The sequence below is a fragment of the Sturnus vulgaris genome, chromosome 1 (genome assembly GCF_052056855.1).
Source record: "Sturnus vulgaris isolate bStuVul1 chromosome 1, bStuVul1.hap1, whole genome shotgun sequence".
In the NCBI taxonomy this organism is placed as follows: Eukaryota; Metazoa; Chordata; class Aves; order Passeriformes; family Sturnidae; genus Sturnus; species Sturnus vulgaris.
This window is the reverse complement of record NC_142243.1, coordinates 40,430,195-40,445,355: the sequence shown is the minus strand read 5'-3', so window position 1 is coordinate 40,445,355 and position 15,161 is coordinate 40,430,195. Positions and strand designations below refer to the sequence as shown.

Sequence of the window (15,161 nt, the reverse complement as noted above, 5' to 3'; positions counted from 1 at the left end):
TATATTTCTGACATTGAGCTATTGCTATCCTGGTGATGTAATGCCAATTTTCCCCCATTTCACTAGTACTGACCAAGGAAATAAACTTTTATTTTGTAGAAGTCATTCTATTTTGGACATGCAGAGTAAACCAGCCTTTATGTGACTTAAAAATGCACCTGTATGCAAATGTAAACTAGTGAATTTGGACAGATTTCCATTAGAGGAAACATGAGAAGGAGTCAGGGAATACTGATATTTTCTCTACAATTGTTGATGCCAAACACAATTAAAACTTTTTTCTTTTTTTTTTTAATAATGATAGAGATTATATTGATGATTCTGGATCAAAATAGTGATCAGGTAATTTTGTGTTTGCAAGCAATTCAAATTTTAACTTAAATCAAACCTAATAATTTTCAAGTTTTTGAACATTATGAGATTATTCTCCTGTTGCATATAGAGTGTTTCCTCTTTTATGTCTTCCTCTTTAATGCCTATTGATCTGCTTTTGAGAGTACCTTCCCTCACCTGCAGGTTCCACACTAAGAAAATCGAATGTTCATGATGAGATGGCACTTTCATAGTCTACCAATTGTAGCTCTTTGCAATATGAAACATCATGGTTTTATTTATATTTGTATTTTAAAATGTTAGAAAAAGGGATAATTGCATTTCACATACAAATATGTTATCTGAAGTATCATTAAGATGCTTCTTAAAAGTATGAATTCTAAGAGTGAATCAGCTAGATCTCATGTTAATTGTCATTAAAAGTTAGCTAAACTTCTACTGAATACAATGGGAATTTCTCATGTAAAATGAATATTTCACGCAGTCCTTGCAAATTATCACATATTTATACGTCATGATTGATGAAACAAGTTTTCCATTTGAAGTACTTTTCCTTTTACTGACAAGCTTCGCATGCCATAACTTGCTAATCTGTGATTTCAGAATGCATATTGTCTGAATTAAATAATATTTGAAATAAAATTATTTTTGTCAGTTAAGATGCTGATCTTCACAAAAAAAATAGTGCTTGTTGTCTGTACTAAGTTCTATTTTACAGCTTTCAATATAAAAAGTGTATTAAGAATTTTAATTAAGCAGTACAAATCCAAATTTGATGTCAACCTTCTGTAGTCTCAGTGCTGTTTGCTAAAGGGTGCCATATAATAACAACACAGTTTAAACATAATGTCTGCGAGCTATAATGATCTACAGAAAAATACTTTAGCCTTTGTTGGTATTTTCAGTTCTGTGAGTAATTTCAGTAAATCCATTTTCTTTTGTACGTAATGTTTTCCTTTTGGATAAAAGCTTTAAAATTCTTCAGCAGCCTATTTACACATGTACCCTCGTCTTCCAAATAATTCTATACTTCTGTATTTTAAAAAAAGCAAACAAACAAGGAACTTGGAGTGGTTGGGAGTGTTTGGACCTCATGGGAACTCTTTAAGTCTTTGAAGCACACAGATACTACAAGTAGCCATTAAATCTAGTCCTCCTAGAATTTTAAGTCATATTGTTGCTGTGATACTAGAAAAGAGAAAAAGCTCCATAAGTTGAATAACAGGGAAATCCAAATTATGTCCTACTTGGTCATTGCTGTTTGCTGTTATCATTCTAAACATATTTCTATTCAGAAAAAAAAAATTAAGACCAACAAAAGAAAAAGCCTTGAATTATTTACTTTTTGTTTGAAGCCACTGACAGGAAAAGAGGAGACAAATACCACAGAACAGGGAGCAGTGAAAAACGGAACATGTCAAAGAAGTAAAGGTTTCATGAGTGTCCTAACATAACTGAAGATTTTAAGGTTATAATGGCAAAACCACACTAGGTTCTTTTTGGCTTTGTACATAGCAGTATTGAAACAGTTGGTAGAGAGGTGAAAATGAAGCAAAAAGAGTTAAATCAAAATTGTTCTTCTGGTGGCATATATTTTAGATTATTATAGGCTTCCACTGTCACCTTGAGCACAAACAACTTACATTCTTTAAGTCACTCAGAGGAAATGCAAAGATTCTTTTCTTCTTACTGATTAGTAAGAGAAGACCTAGGGAAAATATGTTAAACTGAATTTCACTTGACTTTCTCAAGATACCTGCCAAAAGGCAGTGCAACAAAACACCCCAGCAATATCAATGAAGTTTTCTTCCTGATCCTACTAGAAATGTGTCTCCCTGTGGTAGGGAAGGATGTTTTCTGTACCACTTTATTTGTGTGAGACCACAGTTCAGATCTGGATGGTCTTTAGATGCTAATATTTGTGAGTGTCTTTCTTCTTATTAAACTAGCCAGCACATAAAATAATCAGTAAAAAAGCAGTAATAGACTAGTTAATGTTCATATTTGGTTTGGGTTTCATCACCCTCTCAGTAGAATTTTTTTCAGATCATTTTGGAAAAAAAAAAACTAGAAAATTTTTGTGGTTCTGAATTTATATAAATTTGTACATAAGACTTGTTGAGCCTCAGGGCATATCTGTGAGAGTACATGTGGGAGTCAGCCTGACTGGTATTCCAGGTCAGGCAACCACCACTGAAGAAGAGTTGTATCCCAATCCTAGGCTGTGGGAAGTTTTTGTTAAGTTGTGGTGACCCCAGAAAACACATTATGGGATGGCCCATGTTAAATCTAATTTGATAGTCAAATATCACCACTCCCACACCCAGAATGTTCTCCCTTCCTTGTGTTCCTATTGGCCCCCAGTTGGTGCATTGTTCCACCCCACCTACCCCATTGGATTCTGCTTCCCCTTGTCCCACCTCTGCACCACTTTCCCCTATACCCATCGGACCCTACTTCAACCCCATCTCCTCTCCTACCCCATATTTTAACCCTGCACCTCCCTTGATCCCTGTCTTCAACCACCGGCCTTTAGAGAGACCTCATCCACTTGGTTGCTGTAATCGGATTTTTGGGCCTTATCCCACTTTACTTTCACTGTTATTAAAGTGTTTTATGTTACTAAGCTGTGGTTGTTGCACTGCTCTTCTTTTATTTTGCCACTTATACCCTGAATATCTGAGAACCCTAAAAAGGATTGTTGGAGACCACCCTTGACCCCGATAAGCAAATGTTAGAATATCTAAATTAGCCTCTCAAGTGTAGTTTAGAGATAATTGTATTTAAGAGAGGTGCAGGACTGCTGACTGAAGTTCAGTACTTCAGCTAAAGTTCTTTGCTTAGCTTCCAGGTCTTGGAAAGACTATTTTGTAAACTAATGTTCTTTAGTGAAACACTAAGTGTATCAGCAGTGGAAGTCTGCTGATAATATTTTATTTAATCTGTGGACCTGACAATGTGTATGATTTTAATACACAAGATTAAAAATCCTAAACAATAGATTTACCTCATTGAAATGGTCCACGTCAAACATACTATTATAATCCTTAGGGTAGAATGAAAAGAAATTTCATAACATCAAAATGCATAAAAAATACTGTATTAGGCTATGTAAAAAAAAAAATCAGTTAAGAGAATTATGTTTACTATACATTTATCCTTTTGAATAAATGTGACAAAATTTTAACAATTGTTGAGGTACATTTATACTGCTTTTCACATAGAGTAATTTAGTGATTCAGAGAAAGGGATTTTCTTTTGAAACACATTGTCACTTGCATTGTCTAAATTTTTAACGTTTTAGATTATCCTTTTTTTGTTCCCACCATTATTGAGAAAACAAGTCAAGCATTTCAACGTGGTATTTGCATCTAGGAGTTTAAAACACTGTAAGCTACTAATGTACTACAGTAACAAAATGAGCTGCCCTCCTGATTTTACTCTTGTCATTACAGCTTTGGCAAGAATTGCTGTATCACAAAGGAAGGTGAATTAGATCAGTGACCCTGTTCAGCAGATTCTTATTCAGCTGCACAAAATTATCTTCATCACTCAAGTATGCATTGCTGTTGCTTCTGACATTCTGTTCTTTTTAGTCATTTGCTGTTGTCAAAATGATGTTACTGCAAAGTGCTGCTAATTTAGTTACTGTTCTTTAAAAACAACAGAACTTGACATTTTTGCAGATGGCAGGATGCTTTAAAAATATATCATTAAAATAAAGACTAACTTTGAATATTAGTATGTGGAGGATGGCAATAATTGAGTCATATTAAAAAAAAAAGCTGTGGCTCACCTCAGAAAAATGGATTGTACAGTAAAGTATTTTTACAACATTCTGTCATACCAGCAATATAACTACTTAAGGTGACTATCATATACTGACATGGAGAGTTAATAAAATGCTTTCCTCCATAGTAATAGTTTTAAAATAAATTTTAAGTTATATTTTAATTGCCAGTAGATAGTAATACGCCCTTGGGAGTTTTAGTGCAATAGATGAAATTCTGAATATGTTAACTATTTTGAAATGTCAGATATTTTTCAAATGTAAGACTTGTTTTAAAATTAAGTTCAACTGTTTCATAGTAAGAGAGAGTTGAACTTATTTCATGTGATTCCCAAGCAAAAATGAAGCTGAGCTTATAAAAACTCTCACCTAAAAATGTGATTGAAACATCTTTATTCTGCAGAAAGATGGCTACCATGCAGCTATTGGAAAAAATTGCTATTAGATAAACAGCTTTCTTTTTCCAAAAATAAACAGCTTTTTATTTTCCAAAATGCAGTATTTACATTTGGGATGTGATGTTTATCACCTCAGGGCTTTTGAGATTGATCAGCTAAATTTGTTTCATTTTGTTTAGAATAGAAAAACATAACTGAACTTGGGTGTGCTCTACATGTCTCTCTTTTGGTTTCTCTTTTCTTTTTACTTGTCGATCTTATCAAACAGGTAGTACAAGACTTAAATTATCAGAGACAAAGGAGACAAACATTATTTAAAATAATTGGAAATCATATCCTTCTCTTATCAACAGAAATGAGGCTGTTCAATTTTTACATGGTATATTAGGAGTATGTCCAAGGTGCTCATTAGTAAGCCTATCCCCTCTGTTGAAGGTTTTCTCAAGTGGCTTACTAATTAATATGAGTTATTGTAATGTGTATGCTCACGAACTGAGAACTAACAGCAACTCAAAAACTGGCTCAGAATTGACTGAAGCAGTAGCAACAGCTTCTCTCTGATTTCAGAGAAACCAGAATCCATACCTGTACTTGTTTAGTATGTTCCACATGCCTCCCTTGCACTTGTTTATGTTCTTACAAATCTAAGGTCGAGCATTTTTTATAATACATAGCTGTTTTCTCAAACTGTTACATATTCCAGCTGACAGTTCTAAACTGAAGTTTGCAAGGAAGAGTTCTTGCCCGTTAGTTCTTGGCTGCCAGCAGCCTTCCCTGTTTCCATGGGAACAAGAATCAGAGTGATCTCTGGAAAACAATGTAAGAGAAAGCTTTTTAAAAAGCATTATGTAAATCCTTGGCTTTTTTTTTTTTTTTTTTTTTTTTTTTAAACTGATCTGACAACTGATTTCATTAAAACAAAAGCTAAAATTGAACACTACTGCCCCAGGCAACCCCAAGTTTCTCAAGCACTGGACTTGTTCTTTACCATTTCTGCTTCAGAATATCCCGGTATCCCCATGGTACATTAACTACACACAGTTGATTGCAGTGGTATGTAATCCGTAGAATATGTTGTCAACCTTTCCTAAGGCATTATTTTTTAACTCTCTTACAGGCTAAGGAACATTCAATTTCTGACTTAAAGCATATGTGTAAGGCCTTATCTGCATGAAAAAAGAGTAGTACCTGTCTGTAAAAAAAAAAAAAATCTTTGATCCTTGGTTTGTCAGAGCAAATCAGGACTCCTGTGAGGCCAATAAAACCATTCTGGATTTATAGGTGTCTAAGAGCAATAATTTTTTCCAGTAGGATAAATGTCTTTATAATATGTCCTATGTCACTGTTTGAATGTGAATCATTAGTGGTCAAACACTTCCTAGGTAGTCAAAAAGGTTCCTGAATTCAGTCGAGTGGTACTTCATGAATTTACATCAATGAAATTATTATAAAGTATATGCTAAATGGGAGAAGACCATAGTTTTTCAAACAGTGCCTGCAAGTAAAAACAACTATACGGAAACAGCATAGAAGATAATAAATTCAAAAGGATCCAAAAGATAATAAATTCAATAGGATGGTTGTCAGACTGGGTTGGTGTTATTGCAGTGACCAACAGCTGAAACTGTACATTTACTCTTGGAGCATAAAAATTATTTTAAAGGAAAATACATCCTTTGAATTCTCTACTGAAGACTTTAAGAACCATAGAATACGATTTGTGGGGTTTTTGTTTGGTTGGGTTTTTTTTGTAAATATAGATGAAAGATGTGTTCTTTTTCAACCAGAAAGATACAGGAGGAAACACTATATAAAATCAGTTATGCTTTATAAACAAATGAAAGGTAAATTTCCTTCAGGAAGCTTGCAGCAAAAGAGATGCTCTGAATTGTATTAAGACCCATAAAGACCTTAGAAGAGGCCACTGAAGCCATTCTATGCATACTGAACGAAGGTCTAAGCTTCTTGATATTCCATTAATTTCAGATGAAGCGACTCATTATAGCCAACATGAAATCTAGTGTAATGTTCTATGTGCTTCATCTGTAGAAAAATGTCCCAAACCACTAGCACTTTGATCAGGGAGGCAGATCTGGTATTTACTACTGTTAGTCTATAAAAATTTTTACCTTCAAGACTAGAGGAACTGAGTTACATGGTAAGCTAAGCCTCACAGAATGGGCAAACAAAGAAGCCTTATTATAATATGCCATTAAATAAAATCTTATACAGTTGTTTGTCACCATGCCATTAGCAATCAATGTTTCTTTTTAGCTACATTTCTCAATAATGGCATTTCTGAATAGGTAATTTTTGTGGCAGGTGTAACTGAATGGTGAAAGTGTATTTCTTTGTATCATGTAGCTTTCTCCAGCTTTGCGACGCAATTTGAAAAAGAGAATTGTTGACAGATTCAAGATGTCCCTCTTCAGTCAGCAGAGCAATCCTTAGAAACTGAAATAAGAAATCAAAAAGGTGTGGTACACAATTTACTACTTGTGGTCAAGTTTGTCTCTCTCTTCAATCATGCTATTGATAGTAATATCACAAAAATATAAATGTAAGAGTCCACTTTCAAAAGGAAATGTTTAGAATATTCTCTAGCTGTCCTATATTTGGTAAATATGGAGTCTCCTTAAGTAAGAAGCTTCTGCAGGTTGGATTCAAGTTTATATCTTGTCATTGGAACTCCTTCTGCAAATGGAAAGGTCCTGCTAGCTCCTAACACACAAAACCAGACCTTATCTCATCAGAGTTCAAAAAGACAAGAGGAAGGGCAGTGTAACCAGAGCAGGCTCTTAATGCAAGCTCTTAATTTATGCAAGCTCTTCTTGATATGTTAATAGCTCCTTAATGTTTTTCATATCTTGTACTGTACTCCTACTCAAACCATTAATCCTAAGAAAGCAGTGTCCCAGAGTACCTTGAATATAACATGCCTTGTCCTGTTGTTGCAGTGTGTCAACAACGTTTTAATGTCATCAATTTAAAAGTACTGCAGATTTGTAAGAACGGCCTGACTGGAGAAACATGCTTGCATGTTTTCCAGTGACCTGCTGGATGCTCTCCAACAGAGAAAGATCTAATGACTAATGCCAGAATTTCCAAATGTTCCTTCAAAATCTCCTGAGAGGTCTGTAATCAGCAAAGTATTTGAAATTTACTTCCTTGGCATCTGTGTATTGTGGGAGACTGAAGTTAAGATATTTGATTTATGAATTGATGATAAAGCAGTTATTAGATATATTATTGTACCTAAAATTTGATGTCTAAGGTGACTTATTATCATTCACATAATTCTCCTCTGTAGCTTAATTTGATTATCAGCTACTTCCACTGAATTATGGAATCTTCTGTGTCATTGTTTGTTACAAAAGAGACGGACCTCAAATGCCAGATCCTTCCTTTGCTTTTGTAATAATTAACCTGAGGTGCTAAAACTTCCTGGAAGGTGGCACATTGGTAGTACATTAGAAAGGTAGTTAAAGATGCTTCTTTCTGAGCTATCAGTTTCATGCTGTCCTGTAAAGCAAGTTGGGATTTACATAAAAAATTCCCGCATTTCAGCCATAACATTAAATCTAAGAGGTACCTGCTCATTGTGTATTGAGTTGATGTTTTCAGAAAAGGATGCCCAAAAATATGGTAAGAAAAAGAAAGTGTTTATAATAAAATTTACCTAATTTTCAGGTGTTTTGAAATAAAATAAGTTATTTGTAAATATTATCAACTGTAAAATTGTATTAGCTTCAAAACCATTAGATTTAAACCTGTAGAAAAGGGAAGAAATACTTTATTTAAAAAGTAAATGGTAGTACATTGAAAATGTTTGAAATGTTGAATGCAGTTCTGGGCATTCTACCTTGAAGGAAATATCATTTGGATATCATCTGGAGGCAATGGGAGGAACTTAAATAGAGAAAAGTATGTTGTTATAATGTTGTGCAATTTCTGGAAATAAAATTTAAAAATAATGGGTTTTTAACTATGCCAAATTAGAAAACCTAGTAAGAATTACAGACAGAAAGATTCCTCCACTGATCAGTAGTGGGGTAAAGGTCTTCCAACAAGAGAGATTCTTCTGTTTCTGTAACCATGAAAGTGTTATCATGCTGCAGAAATGCATAACTGTGATTTCTCTCCTGTATACGAAAGTGGTCCTGTCAGAGTTGCTACCAGTGGATATTTTCAAAACTAGATGTTTTTAAGTTTAAAGTCAGTATCATTACTCATATAATTAAGTAACTGGACTGACTTTCAGATTTCAAACGTGCTGGGATCCCTCTAATGGGAATTATACCACTTGAATATTGGCTAACAATTTCACTTAAAGCCAATTTTAAAAAAAAGTCATCAGCTGCTTCTCTCACAGGTTCATGAGAATACTCTTTCCTGTTTATCTTCACACAAATGTATAGTTTGTGACATTTCATTCAGATCATCTGAAGAATTCAGTGCTTTATACTAAGTGCAGCTTGCAATGTTCATTGTTTCTGGAGAGAAAAAGATAGGATGTTAATTGTGTTCACCACATTTTCATTACTCTAAGAAGTACTGAAATTTCTTTTGACTTCTGATTGCACTGGGAAACATAAGAAAGTGTAAACTGCCTCCTAGAAGTCTGAAGTTTTTGCAAATGGGAATGATAGACTTTTCAGGTGTCTTTATTTTTTTGGTCTCTTTTTTTTTCCCTAGCTGCTGCCAGGTTCTCTTGGATTGATTGAACCCAGTATCTTCACAGCAGATTGGCATCGGGTACATCTTATTTCAGGTGGAAATATGTTGCTTCTAGATGACAGAAAAGGTAAACAAAGCATCATAAACTTCTGTAGTGGCATATATATTTCTAATAAAGTGTATGGTATCAAAGCAGAAGGAATTGCTACTCCAAGATCAGTCTTTAAAAGAAGTAAAGTTATTTTGACCACACTGATTTTCTGGGGCATTTGTTTGTTTGTTTTTGCTTTGGGGTTGTTGGTTAGTTGGGTTTTGTTTTGTTTAATTCCTGGTAAGATATACAGTTCAACACTGCTGGAACTTTCTACTGATTGAAGAGAGGACACTTTGAAATTATAAAGAAATATCAAAGATGCAAATAATATATGGTTAATCCATGAAAATTAATAGAAATGTTTGTAACTGAAAATGTCATACTTAGGATTTACTTGTCCTTGAGCATGATTTTTAAACCAACTCTATTTAAACCCTTATGTTGTTCTTTTGTCACGTTTGGAACAGTTGTAATGGGTTGATTTAATTACATAGCTAGATCAAACCATACAAACTTGAGGAGGGAAAACCACTCACACACACATACACACATATATATGTATATATACTTCTGAAAATATATCAATATATGTGTCAATTCTACTTTGGACTAGTGATACTCAGCGAGACACATCATAAACACATAAATGTATAACCTGCAAGCTGTGGCATCACCCGGGATGGAGAACTACAATTCCTGGTTCAGAAACTTTTTTCATCACTTTTTTTTTTTGTGCTATGGACATAAGGGAAATGTGCAGCCTGTATTTTGGTAATTGTGCTATTTACATCCTTCTAAATACAGAAAAACCTGTGTTACAATCCATGGACTAGAGGATATAGTAACATTAAAATCTGTTGCACCAGAAAAAAGGATTGAGAAACTTTATTTTTGATGGCCTTTGTGTTGAAAATAGCATATCTGTTCCACAGCTTATTGCAAAAACCAAAATTAATACTAGGTGTCAAGGGTGATGTTTGAGTAGGAAATGAGTCCCTAAAAGTCACTCTAAATATGGGAATTATTTTGTGCCTGGAGACAATAATGCAATTTGTTGAGATGCTCATTATCTGTAATTTTTGAATCTCTTAACCTGTAGATAATACTTTTGTCCTCAAAAATTGCTGCTGGCTGTGTGCCTTTTCGACTGTAAATTTCCACTGTATGAGGGAAAAAATAAGAAAGTTGCATTTTTGAGTTCTGTTACATGAAGTCTTTAAATTATTTTTCATTGATTAGAATACTTCCATAATATGTGTGCATCAAACGTTCATATCGTGCCATAAAATGACCTCACCTTTTCAGGGGGTCTTTGTGTGGGAGTTACTGATCATGAAGCATCTGTCTTATCATCATGTTTGAAGTGGAATTGCTAAGAAACTGATAAGAGAGCATAAATCCTAAATTCAGTAGTATAATATTACTTGCCTTTTACTTTAAGGCATTCTTGGCACTTCTGGCATGGCAGAAGGGATGACAAATGAGCAGTTGCAGGTAAGCTGTATATTTACCTATATGTATTCAATTATTACTCTTAATGAACTGAAATTAAGTTCTTTTATGTTGTAGACTCTAATTGAAGAGGTTCTAGAGGGAAGTGGTTATTACAGTTTCTCTTCTAAAAGGTCAGTCTAGTCACTTTAAAAATAAAAGGTTAATTATGATGTGCTAAACTCAAATGTATTGTCTTCCTGTTTATGTGACTGCAGTTCACTTTAAACTCAGTGCAGTATATGGTTTATTATAATACATGGATTCATGGACTGAAAAAAATATATGTGGGACATATTAAATATTCTAAGCAGCTTTTTTTGGCCACATCTCTTTTCTTCATTCAGATGAAAGAGTCGTACAAGTGTGGCAGCAATTTCCTCACGTTTTTTCCCACATAAACTCACATCTGAACAAAAGGTTAATTACATAAAAGTATATTTTATTTTATCACTCTGCCATTAGAGGGTTTAAAGGATGAAGCTGATATATTTAGCAAAATATTTGAGTACAGCCAAAAGCCAGTATAAGTGTTTACTAGCACTAAAGTTCAGCGGATAAAAGAATGTGGTAGTCTTTGAAACTAGACAAACACTTTCTCCTCAAGATGTTATATCTTTACTGCAGGAAAATTTTGAAACAAGAAATAAAATACATTAACTATATAATTTCTCATGTTTTTCACCCAATATCCTATTATTTATCATCTCAAATATTCTTTAATGCAAAAAACCACGAACATTAACTACTTCAATCAAGTAAGACTATTCTTGACTTTAAATTAATCACCACTTTAAACTCTGGGAGACTGCAGTTAGGTTTTCTAAAACAAACAAATAAACAAACATAAATCCTCCCCACCCCTTGCCCTTCCTATTATAAGAATTAAGAGGTTTTAAGAATTTATAGTTCCTGGTGCCTCAGCAGTATTTTTCAGATCTTTTTTATCTCTGCAAAGTTTATGGTATGATTCAAGCTCGAAAAATTTCTTATGGTAGTCTGAATATTTCTATAGGCTATTCATTAAATTAGTATTTCAGTTTGCAAGTGTCTTGCAGCTGCCAGCTCAAAGTATTGAAAATCATGATTCAACACTCCCAAAATAAAATAATGGTCAATCTTTAAACCTTCAGGGTGTATTTGAAGTATGTTTACAGATTGCTTTTTCATCCATGAGGTCTAACAAACTTCTCTATAAATGTTTTCAAGTATTTTAAAATTTTTGCCCCAATGACAAGCTCCCAGGATTTGATGCTGTAGAAAAAGTATCACACACCTTAGGGAAAAAAAAAAGACATCAAAGTCTACCAAGTCGTATTATAAATATACAAATGTATTGTGGTTTTATAGACATTTATCTCACAGACTAGTAAAAAGTGTCTTTAACTAATCGTACTGAAGGGGGTGAATATGCTGTATAGGGACTTCAGTGGTTTTTTTACAAGAACTACTACAGAGATAAGGTATCTATTAAAGGAAATCAGAATCATAGTGTATGTCATTTTGAAAGGACATGTAAGGATTGAGCCTAAGTCCCTACTCCTCACAGGACTTCCTAAACTCAAACCATATGACCAAGAGCATCATCCAGATACTCCTTAAACTTAGATGGCTTGATGCTGTGATCACTTGCTTGGGGAGACAGTTCCAGTGAGGAACCTTAGCACAACTTCATTTCATTCCCTTGTGTCCTATTGCAGTAAATGTAATTGCTGAAATGTAGAGCATACTTCAAGATTGCAGGCACATATGCTGGTACTTTCAACATATGACTGCCACAGAAATGCTCATGGGACTAACAGCACTGCAATAATTAACTGTCTTTTTTTCCTGATTTATTCAGAACTTTTTTTCTGCTCTACTGGAATTCCTTAGAGAGTAGCTGTTCTGCAGAAAACTAACTTAAGATTCTAAATCTTTAAAAATGTTATTTTAAGGGAGCCATAAAAAATTATCCTTCATAGCTACATGGGATGACAGTGTAGTATAAGGAATTTTTCTCAAGCCTGCAGAAGGAAATGGGTGAAAGAGCAAGCAGTACATTTCAATATGTATGTAAGGTCTGGAGAAGGCCAGGGATATTCATCCTTAATCACATTGGTGGATGTGCTATGTCTTTGATTTTCACAGGAGCACAGGAAAATTGGAAAGAGCATTTTTTTCCCTGAGTCACGCAGTTTCTTTAGCAGCACTTGTAGTATGTTAGCCACAATCAGTGCTGATCTGTGTTTTCTTCGTGGGATTTGTAGCAAAGACAAAATTGATGTTGGAGTGAATTTTGGATGAATTGAGTGAAATCTCCTCAAAGGTGTGAATCACCTTAGAATGTAAGATATATGTTGTCTAGATTGGTTGGGTTTTTTTTTTTTCAATTGCTCAGATTTGTTAACGGTGTGCGTACTACAGCTATTGCAGATTTTGCCCAACTCCACTGCATGTGTGTCACTACAGCATGTCCTGGCTTTAGCTGGCAGATACAAGACAGTCGTACTGCAACCCTGTTATTGGTCTCTCACCAGCAAATTGTTTTTTCACTATGCTTTTTGTGGTGGATTGACCATGGCTGGATGCCAGATCCCCACCACAGCTGCTGTGTCACTCCCCTCTACAACTGGGCGGGGGAGAGAAAATATAACAAAAGGTTCATGAATTGAGATAAGGACAGGGAGAGACATCACTCACCAATTCCTGTCACAGGCAGAACAAACTCGACTTGGGGATATTAGCTGAATTTATTACCGATCAGAATCAGAGCAGGATAATAAGAAGCAAAGCAAGTCTTAAAATTACCTCCCCCACTCCCCTCTCTCCTTCCTGGGCTTTACCTCCTCCCCCAAAGTGGTGCAGACAGACAGGGAATGGAGGGTACAGTCAATTCATCTCAGGTTGTTCCTGCCACTGTTCAGGGAGAAGTCCTTCCCCTGCTCTACTGTGGGGCTGCTCCCACAGGAGCTCCACAAACTTCTCCAGCCTGAGTGCTTCCCATGGGATACAGTTCTTCATGAACTGCCCCAACATGGGTTACTTTTCCATGGGGTGCAGTCCTTCAAGAACAGCCTGCTCCAGTGTGGGTCCCCCACAGGGTCATAAGTCCTTCCAGGAAACCTGCTCCAGTTTGGGCTCCTCTCTCCATGGGTCTGCAGCTCCCTGCCAGGACCCTGCTCCGGCACAGTCTACCCACAGGGTCACAGCCTCCTCTCAGGCATCCACCTGCCCTGGTGTGGGTATCTCCCCGGGGCTACAGAGGGATCTCTGCACTCCCGTGGACTTGCATGGGCTGCAGGGGCACAGCTGCTTTCCCATGGTCGGCACCACAGGCTGCGGGGGAATCTCAGCTCCACACCTGGAGCACCTCCTGCCCCTCCTTCTGCACTGACCTTGGTGTCTACAGAGTTGTTTTCACATATACCTCTCACCCTGCTCTTCTCTGAGCACAACTAAATCTGAACAATAACTTTTTTCTTTTAAACCTGTTATCACAGAGGATTTATCACCATCTCTGGTTGGCTCAGCCTTGGCCAGCAGCAGTCCTGGAGCCAGCGGGCATTGTCTCTGTCAGACATGGGGGAAACTTCTGGCAGTTTCTCACAAAAGCCACTCCTGTAGCCCTCCACTACCAAAACCTATCCATGCAAACCCAGTTTGAATACTACTATTTGCTGTGATGCATAATTATGTTTGGTTCCCCTGTGGCTATTATGTTGTTTCCCAGACAAGGTTTTACTCCCAAATAACGTATTTTTTCCTCCAGAAAACTGACAGACCATGCTTTAGCCTTGGCTGTCAAAAACTTGCCTATATTTCCAGAGAACTTGCCGTGTTTTCTGAAGTGTGTTCTGCTCAGTACCATTCAGAGCCTTCAGAACTTAAGCAATTTTTTTTTGCTGCTCACACTCTCTCCAAATAGCCAGAGTCCAGTTTCGATAGCTGTCCAGTATTGAATGACTCATTTGGCTAGCAGACACGAATCATTAGGTTTCACCTCAAACTCTCCAAACAACATAAGCAAGCTAGAAGAACAAATCAGTTTCCTGAGCTGCACTGCAAGTCACTTATCGGTGTCCACTATTACCTGGTTTTATTCCATCACACAGTAATTTGTTTGCAGCCTTCACAGCAACATCCCATCAGCCATTCTTGCCTAAAGCCGTTTTGAGCCTGGCTCTACTTCCTCTCTTTTACATACAGTGAGACTGTATTTCAGAAGCAACTACAAATTTTCCAGCAGAACCTCAATCCATCCTGTGGCTTTCCTGTGATCCCCTTCTTAGAGAAGGGTTCACAGAAGAGCTTCAGAAAAAAGTACTTAGAGTAATGAATATCCATATCTTGTTTGCTTTAGCAACATATAGGGCAATATTATTTTAAACTTACTTAT

At 35.9% G+C, this 15,161-nt stretch overlaps 1 protein-coding gene across 1 annotated transcript in view; it reads left to right on the top strand.

Moving 5' to 3' along the window:
* The window catches only part of NEK10 (NIMA related kinase 10), a 231,531-nt gene that overhangs the window by 72,238 nt on the left and 144,132 nt on the right, over window positions 1-15,161 (top strand). The window contains 6 exon segments of the mRNA XM_088160584.1: window positions 2,698-2,893; window positions 3,789-3,889; window positions 6,886-6,996; window positions 9,217-9,325; window positions 10,734-10,786; window positions 10,862-10,917. Coding sequence (XP_088016710.1) covers window positions 2,698-2,893; window positions 3,789-3,889; window positions 6,886-6,996; window positions 9,217-9,325; window positions 10,734-10,786; window positions 10,862-10,917 — 626 coding nt within the window.